The following is a 22,595-nucleotide window of genomic DNA, read 5'->3' as shown; positions in this document are numbered from 1 at the left end:
GTTTTGATTTGTTTTTTTTATTTGCATTGAAATCCTCAGCGGCCAAGTCAGAGGCGTCAGTGTAAAAATTATCAACAAAAATGTCAGTTTTTGAATTTATGAATGAATGGAAATGAAAAAACAAACAAACTAAAGTTAGACAGACAGACAGACACACTACTAAACACTAATGTTTGACAGTGTACATTAGTTTAAACATTTTAGCTGCTATCATTACTCTTCTGTTGCTGTATTTAATTGGTTTTTCATATGTTTGCATAGTGTTTAAACACCACAGTGGCTGCCAAAATAGCTAAAGGTTTGTTGTTTGTTGAACAGTTGGGATTGAAAGTAGCCACCGAGAGGAGAAAACATCGGACCCTCTCTTCGATTGTTGCCATGGCAGTCACGCGATAAACTTACATTATTTGGAGTTTCTGTTGGAATGAAATAAAGCTCTGAGGTTCAAGAACAGTAGTGAACTTCATCACTGTCTTTCTATCTGCTGTGATGTTATTTTTTTTTTGCTAATCAGTCTCACTGTTCCTATTACACACACACACACACACACACACACACACAGTTCTGCAGTGGTCATTTGTTGAGCTTCCATTCCTGTTAAATGGAAGAAATGCTGAGAGAGGTCCAGGAGATTTGTGCCAGGCTGTAAGTGAAATCAATTGAGGGACGCTGCTGCAGCCAAAACTCGCCGTCTGTTGCACAGACTGCAGCCCGATAGAAAACAGCAGCAGGTCTGCAGTTCTGGTTCTGGCACTTGTCAAGAAGTTACTTCTCTGGCATTCATTTTAATATATTCTAGTGATCACCACATGAAAATTCACTGTAGCACTGCTGTCTCAAACATCACTCTTTTACTGATACTGCTCAGGTCAGATTGAAATAGGCTCAATGTTTTGGTTGCACTAATACTAAAGTCGCGTCGCACACTTGTAATTTGAAACATGTTTCAAATATTAATCTTAATATTAGAAAATTTCACATTTTTACAATTTCAAATACTACTTAGCAGACACAACTCTTCGTGCTTTATCTTAACGATGCCGATTTATAAACAATAAAGGCCACTTGAAGTTTGTGTAACATTTCGCAGCATTGAGAAAGCTCCGTATAAACGTTGTTTATCTGGAAAACATTTTTGAAAGATGAGTTTTGATCGATTTCTTGTACGGACATGTCCGGTTGAAATTTAACGGTCCAAACGCGTCACGCTGACGTCACGCCGTCAGAGAGACGTGGCACGCGGAGTGTGAGATGAACTGAGCCGTTTCCATCGAGCACGGAGGAAGGAGACCCGCACGCACACCCGAAAGTAACACCGCAGACATGGCTTCGAATAACGGCTCCGCCGGCAAATGGGAGGTAGTGAAGAAAGGCAAGAAAAGCAACGCGGCTGACAAGAAGAGCGGCAACGGGGGAAGGAAAGCTCTTGGCGAATCCAACCAGCCGTCCAGGCGTAAGTGAGCACGGCCCGCTGGGCACCGACACCCCGCGGTTACACAGGAAGATGGAGACTCCCGAGCGCTCGCTAGACTCGTTATTGAACATTATCTTCTCAATAGTGGGATTAAACACATATATATCTCATAGCTGTCACCCGGTTTGACAGGCTAGCCACTGTAGCTTAGCCTCACGCAGCAGTCCCTTCAGCAGTGTGATGTAGTTCCTGTTTACAGCTCCACCGCTCCTTTTCTGAGGGTCCACACTTTAATTTACTGTTGTTCAGTTCACCAGCTGCCCCCTCTGAACACTCTGAGCCCGAGTGTTTCTATCACACACACCTTGAAGGAGTTCATGCTTTTAGCTAGCATGAGCGGAGGTTAGCTTATTAGCAGCTTTTCTCGCAGTGTCAACAAAGTCAACGTCATCACTGAAGGAGCTCCGTATCAGCAGCTGCCTGACCTTCTGTCTACCTGAAGCCCCCTGACCTGTCTTTCTATCAGCAGCCCCCTGACCTGTCTTTCTATCAGCAGCCCCCTGAACTGTCTTTCTATCAGCAGCCCCCTGATCTTCTGTCTGCCTGCACCCCCTTCCTGCTGTGTTTCTGCTGCTAAGTTTTTTGTCCCACTGCTGCTGAGTTGTCATGTTCCACATAAATAGCTTATTTATACATTGTAGAAACCTCTGTTTCTGTTCAGTAATTTACTTCCACTTTACTAGTCTCTATTCCATGCTGCAAAAACAGTCTGAGCTCCCGAGATGTTGAGACAATTCAGCTGCATCTTTAAAGAGAGAAAGAATAGAACCGGACAATTGTACATCATAAGTCTGAACATTTCAAGAATTTCACTAGTTTGACTTAAATTGTGCAGTACTGCATGTAAAATATGCAGTACTGCACAATTTAGGTCAAACTATTTAAAATGTAATGATTTGCAAATCAGTACACATTGCACAGCATGTAATAAAATTGAGACATTTCCTTTGAATCACACAATAAATCCCTTTCTTTAGAATTAAATGGCTGTAGCATGTTTGAAATTGAGTCCAAAACCGTATTTACGATTTTATAGTCTACTCAACAGTCCTGTGCTTTGTTTGATGGAATGTCCTTCGTGATGCTCCAATTGATTTTTTTTTTTTTTTTTTTTTTTTGTAATCGTAGATGAAATGTGACAGGAAGGTCAGTTCAGCACCCAGACTCTCCTCCTATGAACCCATGATGTTGTGATTAATGCTGCCTGTGACTGAGCGTTGTCAAGCTGAATGTGCTTGTTTTATACCTAGTCATGTCACTAGTTTCAAAATGCATTTTCAGCTATTTGTGTGTAATACCACATTCACAGCCTTTTTTTTTTACCGTCTCACTTTATTGTATTACTCTACAATGTACAGTTATTAAGTACTACTACGTTTGTAAAGATTGAATATGCTTTAGTTTGTTGTGGGAAATAGATGCTAAATGCATTGTCAGTCTAACATTTGACAGGATTACAATCAAACTATTCCTGTCAGAAATACCTATTCGCTGCTGGTGGTTAGTACGCTCTTCTCAAAGTGCGAATTTCTATGGTTTGGCTGAGACTAGTTTTGCGGTTTGCATGGTCTCTCTGTTTGTTTGTTGGTACTTTGGTTTCCTCCTACATTTTGAAGTTAATTGGTGACTAGGTTTTAGATTTAAAATGGGAGATTGTCTTGTCTGTCTCTGACTTCATCTCTTGAAGGACTCAACAGTGTAGGCATTTGATTGTCTGATAGCCGGATGGATGTAGATGTGCTCTGTTACTATCATCACCTAAAATAATGCTCTGCGCTGCTGTATTGCTCAGTCCATGAATGTTCAAGACTTAGGTTTTTTAATGAATAGTTTTATTTCTGTACATTAGAAAAGGGATATGATTAAGGTTTAAAGGTGTGGTTGGATATCCAGTTTGGTCGGGCTGGCTGGCATTGTGGGAAGGAAGTGTGACACAGGTAGTTGGTTTGATCCACATGACCGCTGATTAAAAGTGAAATATCAACAGACAGGACAAGCACTCAAAGACACAGAGGATTACTAGCTGAATTTGTAGATTATTTTTTTTTTTCAAAATGTAAATTGGATCATTTTTTTGGCGAAAAGTAGGAGATGGAAAAACACACCAGTAACCTTAAAGCTCTTGTCCAGAGTTTCCGTTCGTTTCCAACGTATGTATCATTTTCCAACAGAGCTTAAATGTGTCAGTCTGGTTCGATACTACAATATAATATTAGCATAAAGCAAAATAAAAATGTATTTATGAGCCCCGCCTTCATCTCATAGACCCCCATGTTATCCGAAAAAGCGCCGGTCAGCGTCAGCCAATAGACTTCGAGCTTCCGCATTCTCGTGCCGTCAATCAAAGTGTGCACGCAGCCAGAGAGCACGCGCACTCGCCCAGGCAGAGTTAGCTCCGCAGCAGCCGGCCCGCTTACCTCGGATATATCCATTGTCTGCTGAACATCCACCGTAAACAGCTAAACATGTAGGATGCTGTAGGACTCGGAGGCTCTCATTTTCACCTGACAGATAACTCGCGTGCACAATTAAAGGGGCGTGGCTTGGTCGCTCATGAAAGCAGAGGGAGGGTGGAACCTGAGACGTTTGATTAAAAAAAACCTCTCTCTTTCAAAACTCCGGACACGAGCTTTAATAACTGATAGATTACTTGACTATGACTGTCAAACGTGATCACTGCAATTGATTTGATTGTTATCTTCAAAAGCACAACTCAGACACTGTGAATTTATGGCTGCTCATCTTTCTGCCATTTCTTTTCTGTAAATGTTTCTATTGTAACTTGGCTCATGCTTTAATAATCTGAGAGGTTAAACTGTACACAGAGTAATGTTATGTGATCGATAAATCACACTTTCAATAAGACAACATGTTAAGTCTCTGTTTGTCCCTTCAGAGGTTTCGCTCTTGATCATGAGACTTTTCTTGCAGTCGTTTCAGTTCTGCCATATTTAAAATCTTCCACCCTCAATATGGCCTGAGGCTTTTGTGTCTGAGAGGAGGATCAGTATTAGAAAGCTGAAGTGTTGCAGCAAAATCAGACATTATAATGTTACAGTTAATAATCAGTGATTGAAGCGTTACAATTTTCAGTCTTAATGGTTTAAGGAAAGCAATCCAAAGACTGATAGCTTTTGACACGGTTGTACTCATGATGGTGCTCATGATGCTCATGTTGATTTTCTTATATGTCACATCCAAACATATTGCAGGACATTGTTTTATGAACAGTTTTTCTTTTGTATGATATTCAATGCATAGAGGTTAAAACACCTTCCTGTAAGAATGAGTTTGTATTTTTTAATTTTGCTAAACCCAATGGAAGATATTAGCCACTAAATTTTAATGGGTTTTTTTTTATCTCTCCTCCATGAAATGCTGCCAGCATAAAACACAATTTGCCTTTGTCTTCAACAGCAGACTGTAAAAAATAGGAACCATCCTTTCTTTAGTGACGGTAGACAGGGACGGACACGTGGTCAGTGGTCAGATGAGCAGGACTTTGGTTTCTGCAGTCTAAGGTGGTTTCCTATGTCTACATGTGAAGCAGCCCATCAGCTATTCTTCTGCTGGTGTGAGAATCCATATGAGGCCCCCACGGGTGCTGCACCACTCCTCAGGTTACACCCCGTCAACACTCACTGCTGACCAACAGGAATCCTAGAAGAGAAGGGAACAAACTTTTCAGCAAATAAGCTATTCGATCGTCAAACTAGCCGCTTTGGTATGACAGGATGTGAGCCATTTTATCAGATTTTGCTAAAAGATATTTTTCTCAGTCTGGACCAATGTTTTTTTTAATCATTTTGTATTCTTGGACAACCTCGATTCACCAATATTTCGACTGTCTTGTATGATTGTAAGCCATCATACCATCCTGTCAGTGCTATGGAACATGACAGATGTGTTGTTGTGGAATAAGGTGTCTCTCTAAGGTGTGTTACGTTCATCAGATCTTAATGCATTTTTTCCAGAATGATGTGATGTGTCCTCACACCATCCATGAGACTCCCAATATACAAAGCAGTGATGCGCAAAACTGCAGCATGATGCAGCATTTTTAGAAACTTGAGAGAACACCAAAATACAAAGCCTGCATCGGAAGTTGTGGTTGCATGGACCAAAGTAATCCCATTTATCTGAAACCACTGACGACTCTTCATTGGGCTTTCATGCAGCACCCAGCTGCTTAACACTGTCAGATTGTTATAATTGACTGAATAAACTGGGGAATCTAGACCTTTGATTGTTCATATTGCTGCACACATATAAGCTTCAAAGGTGTACTTTATAGGTACATTATTTACCTAAATGTACATATTTAAATTCTCAAGGAGGCAGAAGATTAAAAAAACAAAACAAAATGGAAATGAAGATATTAGGGCTGCACGATTATGGCCAAAATGATAATCACGATTATTTTTGTCAATATTGTAATCACGATTATTCATCACGATTATTCATTATGTTATGTAAAACATACCTTTTTATTGCACTTTTTTTTTAAACAAACAAGTGTCAAATTGAAGATGTGTGTCTTCAGCACTTCAGCGAAGTCTGGTGTGCATGCGCACATAATTGAAGATGTTTTAATTAGAATCTAAACAACTATTTAGAACCATGTCAATGTTGTGAACGATCGCTTTCCCTTAGAAACGAACATATAGACGCGCCGACCGTGAGTTTTTACAAATGTTTGACCAGACCTCTGTTCTGAAAAGAGCCGGATTATGACTTTGGAACCTGAACGCCTCACAGCTGAGCGACCGTCACTTGCTGCATTCTAACCCCTGAGAGCAACACGATGATCACTGAACAACAAGATGAAGATAAAACAACAAGAGAACAGTAAACAGCCACGCTAAACCCAGAAATGAAACCTACCAGAACAATGATTCCCTCTTTCTCTCCAAGCCGCTGCTACGCCGCTCACATCCTGAACTGTCCGTCAATAACAGCTTTTCCCGTTCTGTCCCAGACGCTCAGCGTTTACATCTTCTTTCCACCGGTACAGAAGTTGAGATGCGTTCCATCGACTGATGTTTGAGCATGAAGGAATCGTTCAAAGCCAGCTAGTTCATCGGTGGCTAACAGCTAAGCTAACAGCTGACTGAGACACCGCAGTGGCGTCCATCAGCAGCTACTTTTACGGAGTGTCCCTGAAGGCAGCAGGAGCTACACGGCTCAGGTCGCCCCCTGGTGGTTGGCTGATTGTTGGATTAAAAAAGTGCTTGATTTGACACGCAACAGAGCCCGTTTTTTCAATTTAAAAATCGCGACGATCATCTAAATTTAATCGCAGCAGCCAAAATCGTGATCATGATCAAAATTCGATTAATTGTGCAGCCCTAGAAGATATCATCTTGTGGAAAACCCCCCAGCTAGTAACAACTTTAGTCAGCAACCTAAAGCCGATGTGTTTATCTGTTGATGTATGAGGCTTGAAGACTGAAAGTAACCAAATCAATTCCAAGCTCAAATCTGAAATGAAACAGGGAAATATTGATCGATGCAAACACTTGTATAATCAGTTTTATCCCTCATTAAGTGGTGCTTCCTTTTTAGCTGTCAACGCTTCTTGATTCACATTTGTAATCCTTTTGCAGTATATCCTGCTCTACACATTCACATCTTCTTTCTGCCTTTGACCTGCTCTATGTTTCACTGCGGCAGATGTCTTCTCTTGTCAAGAGCTGTCGCTGGAAATGAGTAATAGCCTGACACTTGTGGAAGTTTCTTTTGTATTAATAAGCAGTATTAGTAGGCAGAAGCGCTTGGTCTGACTACCTCAAGTTCAGCTGACAGTGTTTTCGTCACTCTTTTGCTTTCCACTGTCTTTACTGGACTGTTCCTGGTATTTTAAGAGGTTTTGATGTCTTTATAATATTCACAATAAACAGCGGGACTTTATTGCAAGCCTGCCTGCTTGCTGTGATAAATCAGCTTCAGTTAGATATGAATGTTTGTCCCGTCTAATCAAAATTTGTCTGCAGAAGGTAACATTAAAAACATACAACAGAGTTGTTGATGTCACGCAGAGCAAATATAGATTGTTTCTCCGAAACATGTACAGTTGAACCATCAGTGGACAACTGGTGACTTCTGTCAGCAACTGCTCAAGTCTGTGGGGTGGGTCTGGCTTGGCTTTCTGTGTGCCGTTGTGTGGATCCATAGCTCAGCGCTGTGGAGGTAGGACTGTGCAGTTTGAGTTTGGATTGGTGAGGAAGCAGTAGCAGTTTTTCAGTGAAGAGTATTTCTGTCCTGGGTTTAGAAATGCTCATCAAAACCGTGAGATTGCTTGATTTTCAGTAATGTAGAGCCGACAACACGGCACCGATCTTCATAAATACTGACAGTGTAGTGCAGTCTTGCGATGGACTGGAAATCTGTCTGCAGTGTATCCTGCTTTAACCCATTCTGATCTGGAATTTACTCCAAGCGCTCGACCCTGAACTGGATACAGCGGTATAGAAGATGGGTAGTGAACGGCATTTCTTTGAGAGTGACTTCAGTGGTCTGACAGTTGTTCAGCCCTGGATTTAGCAAGTGATCATCTTTGGTAACTTGTGTCTCTCCTCTGTGTTTACAGTGGTTAATTAAAAACAAACTAGATGTGCTGATTGTTTCTTTAGGATTCCAAAATTTCTTTGGGACCTTGGCTTTGTGGGTCCTGTTCTTTAAAAAAAAAAAACTATAAAATTTGCAGAAATATTGAAGGAATTGACAAAAACTGCAATTCAGGGAAAAACATATTTTTATTTAAAAGCATACAGCACCACAAAAACTTGCAAATGTTTTAGTTGTCTTTGTTGGTTCTGTTTTCATTCATCTTGCATAAAATGTATTGAATTCAATATAGACACACTGCCAGTATCATTTCTTATTCAAAGTATTTGTAATACCATATAATATCTTTAAAAACATTGTGCTAAATTATTCAGCAGTTGATGATGGGCGAAGCACAGACTAGGTGAGAAACCAAATCTCTAACCATCTCGCACAACTGACATCACCAGTGTAGGATTGTTATTGGGCCACCACTCTCACTCACTCACATATAGCTTATATAATTTTAGCCTTCCAGCTTTGGCATCAACAAAGGTTCTGCAGAAAAGCAGATAATGAGCCTTAAACCATGGCAAGCAACAACATATGCCATACACCTTAATGCTGCAAAAAGAACAAGTATGCAGCTGTCCACTGCGTATGTGAAATGCACTTTTTCATATTGTCGTGCATACACCCCCTACTCTCCTCTTTCTCACACCAACCTATTATTAAATCTCCAATATTTGATTTAGTCTATCCCTTCTGGTCTGTTTTTGTGTCTTCAGTTTCAGATTGACAGCTGAACTGTAGAGCAGCAACTGCAGTAACTTCAAAACAACTACCAACACATGTAGAATACTGGGTTGATCAAACTTTATCCAAGACTTCAGGACAAAAAATGAGGATTTATCCAGTTTTCAGTTAAAATTCACAGCCCTGAAAGGTTCTGCAATTGGAAACTTGAAAGAGCAGGTATCTGTATTACACACAGGAGTGTTGATTTGACTCCAGAAATAGTTTGTTTGCTAAAACACTCTTCTCAAGTACAAACAAGGGGATACTTGTTGCTTGGTATTAACTCTGTTCCTTTGTGAATTGTAATGAATTTTGCTCTGGATAAGTGTTGCAAGCTGTCGGGGGGGAGGGTTGAGGCGATAAGTACTGCGCTGAATGTGAGGGAGTGAGCACTCCGAGAGAGAAATGCTACGCTTTACGCGGAGTAACTTGATTTTCAGGGCTTAGTCAGCTTAGGAGTTGGTGTTTAGCTCCGGATAACTGACTGCAGCCGGTTTGTCTCCCTCAGCACCCCTGAAGATGTCTGAGACTCTGTTCGACGGCTTCGAGAAGATGGGGAAGAAACAGAACAAGGAGCAAGTTCCTCCACCAGCCGAGACTGCCAGCAAGAAGTCTTCGTCGAGTAAACCCACCAAGAAAGTGCAGCCCAGCAATACGGTCACACCTGCAACTCCCAAAACACTCGAGGAAGCTCTCAAAGCTGTGAGTAACACAATTGACAGATTTCCATTGTGGTGTACTTCATCAGGCTTTTCTAACAAATATGTTTTAAAATTTGAGTTACAACTGTTATGAAATCTTTTAAAGATTTTCTGCTTTTTGCTCAAATCTGCTTGTTTGATGCTCAGGTTTTATATTTAAACTCAGAACAGCAGCATCAAAATTCATATGTTGCCAAAAATACTTTGATCAAGCACCCAGAAACAATTGTAACATTGTAAGGTGTCCAGACCGAGCTATCACATGCTGCTACACAATTTATCCCTGCCTGAAGGACGTGCTGTTTTCTGAGAGCGCAGCTCTGATGCACTCGCTGCTCTCTTCTGTCTGCAGTTAGATATTGGGGACCTGAAGCAGCAGTTGGCTCGCAGTCAAACCCTGTTCCCAGGAAACCCTTCAGTGTGGGTCAAAGACCTGGCAGGATACCTCAACCTCCATCTGACTGCACCAGAGAGCGAGCCCACACTCAGCAGCTACGCTCACGGTCAGTCAGACTCCACTGTGTACTTAGCCAGAGCCGTGTTACGTCACGTGGCTGCGTCTAACTCCCACCCCTCTGTTTCCTTTATGTCCCAGACTACCCATACTGCCTTACTGGAAAAGAGCTGAGGGGCGTCATCAAAGGCCTGATTGGACGCTGCAGCAATATTCTGCCAGATTTCTTCGACCACTGTGTTTACACGATGCTCAGGGAGCTGGACAGACAGTCAGGTACATTCAGGAGCTCAGAAGAAGGAACAAAAACACAGTTTCATTGCATGTTGTGCCTCTATGTCCTGCCTTCTTTATGCTTACATCAACCAAATAAGTTAAAAAGACATACAGTGCTCCTTATTTATAGCATTAAAGTGCTCCATACATTATTATTCATTTGAGGTAATTCTAGACTGAATGGCTTGTAGTATTGCTGTGTGGGACAGTTAACTGTTCCCAATCGACTGAAGCATTCAGCAAAGATTTGTCAGATTTTTATTTCTTCCTTCAAGGTTTTTTACAATCGAAGCAGAGTCACAAGTTAGTTCCTTTAAAACCTTTGTTTATCATTTTGTGTAGGTGCTGTAAAAAAAGCAAAAAAAAAGAAAGAAAAAGAAACCCACACAAAATACCAATCCACTGAAAATCCCATATACACACTCTGTGCTGCTTACATTCAAGCCCCTTTTTTTAACAGCTTTCCCCTTCATGTTTCCAGGGGAACCTCTGCATGGATACAGAGTTTGCATCCAGGCAATCCTCCAGGACAAACCCAGGATAGCAACCCAAAACCTGCCAGATGTGAGTGACCTTCAGTCCTGGAGATAGCGATCATATCTCTTGCCTCACGCCCTTTTCTTTTGCTCTGTACTTTCTGATAACGCCAACCTTTCAGTTGAGTTGGCCAGCTTTCAGTTCAATTTGTATGTTGCAATAAATGTGCAGTGCCGTTTGGTAATCTCTGCTCATTTCCTTCCTTTCTAGTATTTGGAGTTGTTGCGTTCAGTTCAGAATCGACCAGTGAAGTGTTTGACGATCATGTGGGCTCTGGGACAAGCAGGATTTTACGATCTCAGTCAGGGACTAAGAGGTAATGCTGCAGTTTACACACATTAATTCTGTCTAAATATCCTTGGACATATCAAGACGTGGTTCATCCTGTCGATCCCGGTGCCTGGTGTGTCTCCATCTCCCCCTTTTCCCTACTTTTCCAACATGTGACAAAATTCAGGTTGCAGGTCACTGATGCAACAATTAGAGCTGTAAGACAGCGTCCCCTGACAGCCAGCTGCTTCATCCTCCCTCCCTCTGCGCTGCAGAGACTGCAGCATGTGGGCATGAGTAGATGAATATACTTGCAAGGTTATATAACCACCTTCATCTGCAAAAAAATAACACCCCACAGGTTTATTGAGTACTGTTTAGCTCTTCAGCGATAAAGAAAGAAACAACTGTGTCATTCAGAAGCAAACCATCCCTCATATGATCTCAGTAGCTTTATTTACACGGTAATTTCATTCTCTCTGATTGAATTCCTTCCATTTGACAGATCAGACTGGCCTGCTTACGAGAAAACCGAGTGAACTTATCAGATTCGTGTGGACGTTTATATACTCCAAGACTGTCATCATATTCATTCAGAGGAACAATCCCATAATGCTTTGCACTGTCATGTTGACCCTTTGTGACATACACACACATGGTCCCACACACAGCTTCACCCACAAATCCGCTTTACCCAGAATCCTTACTCAAAAAAAAAAAGGCAATTCATCCTAAATTCAGGTTAATTGCACACAAACAAGATCTGAATACAAAATATGAAGACTACTTTATTTCCTCTTTGATGTGGGAAGTTTCTTCTGCTGAATCTGCTCATTTGCTGCTTTTAAAACTGAGAAGTCCTTCAGTGGTGGATCATGTTGTTATTTGTGTTTCAGTGTGGCTGGGTATCATGCTTCCTGTACTAGGAGTGAAGTCCTTGTCCTCGTATGCCATCGCCTATCTGGAGAGACTTCTACTGTAAGTTTGACTTCAAAATATAAGATTTTAACTGAAATAGTCAAAGAAATAAATTCATTTTTAACCACTGCAGCTGAAAGGTTCTTCCCACCTTTAGTGTTTGGAGTGTTGGAGTATCTAAAAAAAAAATATCTTTTATCTTTTCTCCAGACTTCATGTGAACCTGACAAAGGGATTTGGCATTATGGGTCCCAAAGAGTTCTTTCCTCTGCTAGACTTTGCTTTTATGCCTAAAAATGCCCTGTCGTCCAGGTAAGTTCACCGTGATGCAGACACAGCTGGCTTCCTGCAGTTCTCCGTCACTGTAATGCACACATGCTGTTGGCGGTGGCAAACACTGTGCGCCTGAAATAGTAAAATGCACTGAGTGTTTGTTGGTGTGCAGTCTGCAGGACCAGCTCAGACGTCTGTATCCTCGACTGAAGGTCCTCGCGTTTGGAGCCAAGCCCGAGAGCACACTGCACACATACCTGCCATCTTTTCTGTCCCGAGCCACGCCGCACTGTCCGGACGAAATGAAGAGAGAGGTGAGACGACCACACAAAGACATTTTCTCACCACAAGCAGCAGAAGTGATCTGTACACTCCTACGCATTTTCTCTCCGATGGTGCTGCCTCACCTGCATCTATCATCACTGATGTTTTATAGTGACAGAAATCTGACGATTAGGCGCATGAAGGAGGAACAAACTTCAAAACCTGAGTTCGACTTTGAAGATAAACATCTTCCCATCTCCTTTTCATGTGCTTCTTGCAGCTGCTCAGCAGCATGACGGAGTGTTTGTGTGTGGATGTACAGAGTTTAGGGGTTTGGAGGCAGCTCTACACCAAACACTTACCCCAGTCCAGGTAAGTCCATACATATTTTTTTTATTATTAATATTTTATATGACTATGTGATGGTTTAGTAATATTTCTCTTTTATATTTTTCATTTTTGTGTCTGACGATGCCTGTTTTCCCTCTCCAGTCTGCTGTTAAACCACTTACTGAAGTCTTGGAATATCCTCCCACCAAAGGTACGAGTTCCACTGTGATCGTCAGTGGTTCTTATATAGATGTTTAAATCAAAAACATATTTGTACTGTGCTGCTTTATTAATACCTCAGTCCAATGTCATGCAACCAGTCAACTTAAATTCTGTTTATTTTTTAGCTGCGGAAAAACCTTGAAGAAACAATCCAGTCTTTCAGAGTGACCAACGAAGAGATGATAGACTCTGGTGAAACTCAGGACCTTCAGGAGTGCAATAACCTGTGCCAGGTGAGACGCTGTCTGTCAGCGCCTTTCAGATCGTCAGTTAATGTCAATCTGTAAAGTACTCCTGGGTGGTTCTGCTTAATGTAAGACAGTGTGCAGTTTAACAGTGAGACATCGATCACCTTGATGAATCTGTTGGGCCTCTCGTCTCCAGAATCTGCAGGTGAAGATGCGAGGTCGCGGCTTCCCCTGGTCCAAACTGCTCATGGTTCTGCTGGTGTTCGCTGCGGGCTTCATCGCTCACGATGTTCGATCTCACAGCTCTGTTGCAGGTGCCCGAGTGCCGTTTTTGTGGTCGAAGTAAAATCCTTCTCACAGCTGTAGTGCTGGTTGAAGTTTAACAGTTGTGTTTCTGTTGTTTTTAGATTCCGCCACAGCCAAGTACCTGCACACCTCAGGCGTCACGGCAGTGTCTCAGCAGGCCTGGAGCAAAATAACGCTGTACTCCAAACAAGGCTTCGGGTAAGACTTCAACCTCCAATCATGTTGGATATCTTTCTTTATTTCAGACTTTGCCTTCTTTTGTTTTTAATCATGATCCAGAAAGTTATCTGTGACAAATGACTCTGAAGTCACCTCCTGTTAACACCCAGCTTTAGTCTTTAATGCTCAGTGGCTGTTTTATGAAGTACACTACATTAGGTAATTCACCCCTACTGAATATAGATTCATAAGGCCCTGACATTGAGAAAAGCAGGTACTGTTCTCTAAGAAGCCTTTAAAGAAAGAAAAGGATATTTGTGCCGATTGGAAATATCTGTTTTGTAACCATGATGTTTGAAAAGGTAAAGAAAGAAATTCAACCCAAAAAAAAAATTAAGCCTCAACTTTCATTTAACTGTTAGTGATGAGATCTGCGATTATGAACTTGTATTGATCGTCACCACAGTTGGATGCCTCTTAAGCAGACTTTTTTCTGGTATTGCTGTTGTTCCCTTAAGCAGAGATGCTAAAGTTTGTGCTGTGTTGGGAATGACAGGAAAGTGTTTGGATTACAGAGTGTGAATCATGAGACACCAACCACATCTCATTTTATTCAATTCACTTTTTATTAAATTTTCAGTGCAGGGATTTATCCAAATAACAAGACAGAAATCCACCAGCATGTTGATTAAAAAAGAAACGCCGACTTGCACTCTCTCTCTGTGTTGTAATGAACAATGTGTTGAAACAGTTGTTACCTTGTGCGCAGCTGGCTGGAGAAGAACACTCCTTATTATTACTCTGAGTGCGTGCGAGTTGTGGGACCGTTGATGGAACAAGGTTTGGAAAAGACGAAAACAGCAGCTGTGTTCATCTCTGAAAACACCACCCAGTTCATCCTGTGGGTGAAAGAAACCACGCCGCTGGTCATCGACTGGGTAAGGGCCTGCACGTCTTGCCCGTGTGGCGTTACAACGCGTACCGTCTGCTGTAAGACTGACGCCCGCGCTCCGTCTCTCTGCCCAGGTGTACACCAACACCCCGGACAGCGTGTTCCAGCTGCTGGCATATTTGAAGGAGCTTCTCATCCTCCTTCATCAGAACTACGTCCTCCCGGCGCTGACGTACATATACGAGCTGCTGCAGCGAGCGTGGACCAACCTGCAGGAGTCCTGCAAGTCAGTATTCACGGCCGTCACGGCTCGCCACGGACAGATGCGTCCAGGCAAATGGGTCTCATCGGGGTTCCTTGTGTTTCTGTGTTTTTGTGGCAGTGGCGAGGTGTCCGTCTCGTGTCTCCAGGGCCACGCGCTGGCCTTCACCAACTCCACGTGGCAGCTGCTCCAACACACCACCTCCGCCATCAAGACGTGGGCCCAGGAGCTGCTCACTCGAGGAGGATAACGCCGCAAAAAAACCACACACAAGATATGTAGACACACAGCGAGTTCTATACTGTACGCACGCACTGATCCGAAGCGAGGCTGCCTGTCGGCGTGCTGGCTCCTCTCTCCTCTCCGCTGCTGTGATCGGACTCCGCGGGGTCACATGGAAAACAGACTCACTCTGTCTCTTACTTTGGCAAAATCCTATCAGTTTGCTGTTGTAATGATGTTTGTTTTTTGTTGTTTTTTTTCTACCGATCTTTTAGTCACTGCTGGACTCCAAGGTCAAATCTTTCTCTCTTTCTGAGTTTTCTACTGCAAAGATTTCCGCTGTGGCTTTAACCACTGGGTTAGAGCTGTAATTTATAGAAATTATAGGTTTGTAGATGATTTTTAAACATTTTTATTTAAAGAATATAAAAAAATATATAAATATATATGGTAAAGAGCAGGGAAAAGACCAAAAACCTACTGGAACCGGTGAAGACATGTCACGGCCACTTCGGTTTCAACATCGTGCCCCCGCTCATGAAGTCAGACGCAGTGTGTGCAGGATTTACGCCATCGCCGCCACAAACGGGAAGGACAACATGGGGAAGGAGTCCGGTCTGCCGGTGGACCGACACCTCCGCAGGGTGCGACACCAGGGGGCCAACCTGAAGGAGAACGAATTCACCTGCTGTTTTGTCTCGCTCACTGCCTCGTCTCGTCTTTGCTGCTTCGTCTTTTTTTTTTTTTTTTCATTTCATAGGCATCAGGACTCCAAATTCCTGAGCTAAAGGAGTCACAGCGGCTGTACATGAAGGTTCTTGAGATTCTCTACGTGTGTGTTTCTGTGTTTGTGTGGATCAACAAGCTTATTCTCGATAATAATTGGGTCATAATTAACTGTGCCAATGTCCTTCTCTCCACTGAAACGAGAGAAAATTCCTCCCTCCTCCTCCTCATTGAGCAAGGCAGTCATTTCTGACCAGCTGATTCACTGTCCCGCTCCTTTTACGCAAGATGTTTGGATGGATACGGCAGCGACTAATGTCTTACTTTGTAATGTAAATGATTTATAATAAACGATTCAACCCCACTTGCTGTTTTGTTTATTCAAATGTGGACTTTTGGACTCCTTAACACTATTTTTGTCGTTGAAGATTCATTCAGTCATTCATGTCAGAACAGTTCATGTTTATCGTGACACCTTCCACTGTAGAAACCATATGTCTTTCAATAACTTAACATGATTCGATGAAATTTAATACACTTTCTTTGGTCCAAACCAGACATGTGCTCACATCTCTTAGTTGTTAAAAATTCCCTTGATGTTTACTGAAGTTGTGTGGTTTATCTATGAATGCCTTTGTCCCACACTTTGAAGTTCTTTCCAAAACACTGGAAAAATGCCATCCTATAGTACTTCGGAGCCAGTTTCCATCAAAACAGACTTTATTGGGTCAGCACATGGTTCACAGTTCGAGAAAGGTTTAAAAAAAAAAGTACGTAGAGCAGACTACATGAGAGACACCATGCTAGTAAATAGTAATAGTTAAAATATGAATTGTGAGTGAGAAAAGACAGAAGCTCAGTGCAGTCTCCTACAGCAGGTTTACTAGAAAACAGTCCAGAGTGCCCTGAACCAGCCTGTACTGTAGGCGCTATTAAATAGAAAAGTTGTAATTCTAACCTTGATAAGCTGAGTCCATCAGACTGAAACTGGGATCTGGTTCCACATCGGAAGAGCCTGACAGCTGAAGGCTCTGCTGCTCATTCTGCTGTTAGAAAACAGAGGAACCTGTTTGTGACTTTAGAATGGAATTGTTTGTTATCATACATGTACGATGAAATTGAAAAACAACTCTTGGTGCAAAATAGAAAGATAAACTAGGAAAAGAAATAAGAATAGCAATAAATAAATATATACACACAGAGCAGCAAAAAATACAAGGGGTCTTAGGAAATATAAAAAGTACAAATGTGCAGATGTGCTGATGTGCTGATGTACAGCAGAGAGCCTGGCAGCAGCAATAGAACAACAATATTTGTACATGGACATTGCACAGAGAAATACATGTATAGTACACTGTACGGTGGAGAATAAATATATGCACATCTATGCAGAAATATTTATATTGACATTGGACAGTTTAACAGAGTACTGTGTTCACTACTCTGATTACACTGGGGTAGAAGGACCTACTGAATTTGGAGGTGTAGGCCTTGATGGACCTGTACCTCCTCCCTGCGGGCAGCAGTGAGAACAGGCTGTGTCTGGCGTGTGAACTGTCACAGGCCACTCCTGTGCACCAACTCCTTAGTTTTTGAGGAGTTGAGTGCTAGATTATTGAGGGAGCACCAGGTAGTGAGTTCCAGGACCCCTTCCCTGTAGGCCGTCTCATCATTGGTATGGATCAGCCCCACATTAGTGTCATCTGCAAATTTTACAAAGATGTTGCTGCTGTGAATTGGTGCGCAGTCATGGGTGTACAAGGTGTACAGCAGTGGGCTGAGCACACAGCCCTGGGGTGCCCCAGTGCTCACAGCCAGGGTTGAGGACCGGTGGTCCCGCTGCCTGACCAGTCTCCGATCTATCTGCAGGTGTGCTCGTCAATACCCAGTCTGTAGTCATTCAGGCCGTTGACTGACTGCCTCTTGGGGATGGGCATGGAGATGGTGCCAGATTTCAGGCAACTGGGGGCCGTGCAGGCAGCCAGCGAGAGGTTAAAAATGGATGTAAAATCTCCCGCGAGCTGGTCTGCACTCGCCTCGTAAACCAGCCCCGCCCACTCCTCATCCACGTTTGCATTTTGGAGTTGGGCTTAGTCTGGGTAGGAGCCTGTAGAAGGGGATTCGACTCGGTCGTGAAACGGCCGAGCCAATCAGCGTTACCGCTTTTTGTTTTCAAATTTTTTGGGCGAATTCCGGTGGCTAAACCGAAAGTGACGCCATCACTGCGCATAGCGGAGATTACGGAGATAAACTTTAACCATCGTCTGAAAGCTGAAATAAGTAAAGTTATAGCCAAAATGCCAAGTATTACAACAATCAAGCAAGAGCAAGAGTCTGCGCCTGGTGAGCTTCTAACAGGAAAAGACGTTTTAGAGAAGCTAACGCATTTTGATGACGTATTTGTTTTGAAGCGCTGATTGGCTGAAGTATGCTGTCAGTCAAAGGAGTAACCGACACCCCCTGCACGAAGTTTCTGTGGGCTCCTATCCAGACTGAGCCCAATTCCAAAATCCAAATGTAGATGAGGAGTGGGCGGGTCTGGTTTATGAGGCTAGGTCTGCACAGCCCTTCAGTACCCTCCCCTGGACACCATCGGGACCAGCATCCTTCGATGGGTTCACACTCCGGAGCACCCTCCCGACCTCCTCCATGCTCACAGTGAGGGCCAGGGTGTCAGCGGGCAGCGGCATGGGGGCATCCTTCTCTTCTTCAACTTCAAACCTAGCAAGCAAAAAAAAACAAACAAAAAAAAAAAAAACGATTTAGCTTCTTTGCTAGGTCTGTGCTGGTGATGGTGGTTCGAGTGCTGGAGCTGTTCATGTTCACCAGGTTGCGGATGTCCTGCCAGACATGTCGGGGGTTCCCCTCTGTGAAGTGACCCTCAATCATCCTGGCGTATGCTGCCTTCACACGCTTGACGCCCCTCTTCAGGTTGGATCTGGCTGAGCTGTAGAGATCCATGTCTCCAGACCTGAAAGCAGCATCCTGATCCTTCAGCAGCTGTTTCACCTCGAGTCGCAGTTTCACCTCTTTACTCAGTCTGGTTTCTTTCAAAACATATTTCCCCTTCACATTTGAACACATATAGACTTTCACAGTCCACATGTATACAGTGTTATCAGTTAGAAATGGTATGACGTCATCTATACTGCCAGCAAGGGGGATTAGCTCAAATGGTAGAGCGCTCGCTTAGCATGCGAGAGGTAGCGGGATCGATGCCCGCATCCTCCAAATATTTTTCTCTTGTTTATGTCGAATGAATTCATGAATTGCATCCCAAACAATCCAGCTGAGTCAGAAGTAGACATGAAAAACACTTTGAGCAACCTGCATGATCTATTATTGGCGCTGCACAAAGATTAATCAGTCATTTGCACTGTTCATTCAATCCAGCAATCCTGTGTATCTGGTAATTTTACATAGATGGGTTGTTCCCTAACCCTTAAGATTCATTATTTGCGCAGCGCAAGTAGTAGATCACGTCAATCATTCAAAAATCGCAAAACAAATATATTTACAAAGGTTAGATTCGTCAAAAGTCAGACAAGTATGCACACACGCTCTGACGTTAGATATAGGATGACGTCACCCCTTCAGAACAAGGGGGATTAGCTCAGATGGTAGAGCGCTCGCTTAGCATGCGAGAGGTAGCGGGATCGATGCCCGCATCCTCCAAATACTTTTCATTCGTTCTCTTTTTTCCCCACTGTTGTATAGGATTAAAAGCATGGCACTTTAAACGAGAGAAAAAAAAAACGATTCCAAAGGTAACAGTGACAAAGAAACACTCCCTTTTAACAGCAATAAGCCTTTGCAGAACCAGTTCTCAGACGTGGAGACTGTCTGCAGTCAGAAAGAATAGAACAACACGCAGACAGATACAAACCCCACTTGCTGCAACGAGGCTAAAGTTAGCTTCTGATTCACAGTTTCTGATTCGGCATTTAAGGGGAAAGTTAAGGGGGAAATGTCTTTTCATATGGAGCAGCACTTAATCCGCTCTCTGAACTACGTTTGAATGTAAAAATCACATTAGTATTTTAAGTGAGGCGAATTGAATATCTGCAACCTTTATTAAATTTTAGAAAAATAAAAAACTAAATATTTAATAGTAATCTTCATAACTAGGTCCGGATCAAAAACTGCTGTACACAGACTTCTCAAAGCTAGACTAGATTATTCTGAAGATGATAAACATTCCTTAAAATACTGTTTCTGATTTAGAAACATTTTGGAGTTGTGAAAATGGACAAATGAGCATATTTGCGTTATGAAGACTACTGTTCAATATACTTTTTTATTTTCACAAATAAAATAAAGGTTGTAGATATTCAGTATTGGTTGTCTGGCAATGTTTTTTCCTCAATTAAAATACTAAATGTAGTTTTACATAGATAAGTAGTTAATAGAACGGATAAATAGTTGCTCCATGTGAAAAAAAAAAAAAACCCTTTCCCCTTAAATGGCGAACGGAAGCTGTGAATTACAAACCAACTTCAGCCTCGTTTCGCTGCAGAGGTGCTCGGGGCAGGAGTTTCATCAGTCTCCCAATACGCAACAAATAACTATTTCAGCGAGTTTACATTTACCAAAGAGAAAAATACGGCTCGAGCTGTTATGAGCCTGTCGTTCCACTCACACGTGACTGCACTGCTGCGTCCATGGCGGATGCACTCGAATGGCGCATGCTGATAGTTGAACAGTTTAACACGCTAACTTGATGCGAACAGCAGACAGAAGAGACAAATCTTAAAGCTGTATGTTATAAAGATTGGATGCAAATACATACGACGACCATAAGTCCGTTTTTCCCGAACACGTGACTTTATTCTGCGACACTCTCCGGTGGAATTTTCTAGCATTACACCAAATCTCCATTGGCTTAGCTCCATTTGATCATTGGTTTGAAATCAATAAAGTAAAACAAAAACGACATACCGAGGTTGCTCTTTCTAGTGTTGCGGCGTAAAATTAATCCGTTTTGCCAGAGGGCAAGTCCACGAGCGAGAAAATTCATCCGCGCATGGGCCTGGGAGGCCAAAGTAAGCCCGAAAGTAAGCCCAACGGAGCCTTCTGATTGGCCGCTTAAAGGGCTTAAATTCAGTGAAATAGCTCGAACAGCAAAGTAAGCCCAAAGTGAGACCATCGAGGCCAATCAGAACGCTTGTTTGGGCTTACTTTGGTCTCCAAGGCGCATGCGTGAAACCGAAAGCGGCCTAGATAGGCCCCTGACCGAGATATGTACTTTTATATTTATTTTGTTTTAGTGGTATCAAAGGTAACGATCCGTGCAAAATCCGGACATTAGGGGCGATTTTTTAAAATCTGCCCGGACGTGATTTTGCTAGCAAAAACACAGACAGCCCAATTTATATGCATCCAAACTTCATAACATCTTAACAACTCAGCCTATTACCAAATTTTTGTAGTTACGTTTACACATTGTTGTGTTGTTCTAGGCATAACTTAATATTTTTCCTAAGCTTTTTTGTAATTGTTCAAGTGTAGTTCATGACATTTTCAAAAGAAAATACATTAATAAAAAAAGATTCCACTTCCAGAACATGTTATCTCCGATAACTAATACCTGTATTTTAAATATGACTTCTAAATGTAACATGTTGATGTGCAAAATTCTAAATATTAAATAGTCCTTTAAGATGAGATAAATATTTAACTATTGTTCCTCATAAAAACGTAAACAAATAATTGTCCAGGGATTTGGCTAATAATACAGTTGCATAATACTGTGAATGAATGCTGATTACCCATTTTCAAAGTATTTCCTTAAATTAACTGAATACTGACTGGTCATATATGGTAATACTTATTTCATGTTTTCAAAAGGTTCATAAATGTAATTAATATTTTGTTTGTGCTTGTTTTCTTTTAGTGTGATTATGTGTACCCAGCATTCCGCAAAACCCTTTAAGGTCAACTCCTCATGGAGCCAACAGAGGAGGCGAATAGGAAGGAGATCGTGGTGGTAGAGCCACAGCCCAGAGGACCAAAGATCTGGGATGTCTGATGGTGGAATTTGGAGACTTCAAGGGCAGAACCAAGGAGATTTATTTTTACCCAAGGAAAGCGGCGCAGGCTCATTAGCTACCTGAAGAGGGCAGGAGACGACCAGGAGATGGTGGCTGTGGCTTCTCAAGCTGAGGAGCAACTTCCTCCAGGTATGAAATCCCAAACAGTGTATCACAAACAATTTAATGATAAGAGTACTTTTTAATGACATAAAATGTTCTTTTACAATACAGAAAAATGGCACTTACGAAGAACCTGTCTACATTCACTTGAGTGCACTTCTTCAAGCAAACAGGGTTAAAGGTGATTGTAACTGCATTTACTCATTTGATCATAATCACCGACGCAGCTCGTGTTCCCCATTTCTCACACATCCCCTGCTCCCCTGGAATAGTAGCTGCTGCATTACTACTGATCATACATGCTATTTATGAATATTTCTAACCATAGTGACTGTCCTGCAAAAGACACGCAGTTGTAATCCTTACATGACAACAATAAACTGTCTTTTGTCTCTTTTTAAGTTACAGCCACAGCTGCCCCCAGAGGCTCTGCTGCTGTCTCTGCTCTCGCTCCTGCCCCTGATACAGTCTTTGATCATGGTTCACAATTTGTGCCCTCCAGTGTTGTGGACTCCTGGCCCAGTGCTCCATCCACCCACAGAGCTTCCTGTGCACTGAAATAACCAACTCCCATCATTGGAGCAGGACTGGATCAAGAGGACTCCCGTCACAACCACCATATTGA

General features: G+C 42.4%; 1 protein-coding gene and 2 non-coding genes across 3 annotated transcripts; all 3 read left to right on the top strand.

Annotated features, from left to right (window-relative positions):
- Positions 1–1,237: 1,237 nt before the first annotated feature.
- On the top strand, positions 1,238–16,199 carry tmem214 (transmembrane protein 214). The gene is made up of 17 exons (XM_030110434.1): positions 1,238–1,453; positions 9,327–9,520; positions 9,872–10,022; positions 10,115–10,249; positions 10,731–10,813; positions 10,997–11,102; positions 11,953–12,034; positions 12,185–12,286; positions 12,420–12,561; positions 12,792–12,883; positions 13,004–13,052; positions 13,189–13,296; positions 13,448–13,565; positions 13,659–13,755; positions 14,486–14,654; positions 14,743–14,894; positions 14,991–16,199. Exons 1-17 carry the CDS (start codon positions 1,324–1,326, stop codon positions 15,118–15,120), a joined length of 2,040 nt encoding a protein of 679 aa, XP_029966294.1. The 5' UTR covers positions 1,238–1,323; the 3' UTR covers positions 15,121–16,199.
- Positions 16,200–18,976: 2,777 nt separating this feature from the next.
- Positions 18,977–19,049, top strand: trnaa-agc (transfer RNA alanine (anticodon AGC)). The gene has a single exon. It is a non-coding gene; the product is annotated as a tRNA-Ala (tRNA).
- Positions 19,050–19,420: 371 nt separating this feature from the next.
- Positions 19,421–19,493, top strand: trnaa-agc (transfer RNA alanine (anticodon AGC)). The gene has a single exon. It is a non-coding gene; the product is annotated as a tRNA-Ala (tRNA).
- Positions 19,494–22,595: the final 3,102 nt, after the last annotated feature.

Source organism: Salarias fasciatus, chromosome 15 (assembly GCF_902148845.1).
Source record: "Salarias fasciatus chromosome 15, fSalaFa1.1, whole genome shotgun sequence".
NCBI classification, from domain to species: Eukaryota; Metazoa; Chordata; class Actinopteri; order Blenniiformes; family Blenniidae; genus Salarias; species Salarias fasciatus.
The sequence above is the reverse complement of the archived record's forward strand: the minus strand, read 5'-3'. Positions and strand labels throughout refer to the sequence as shown.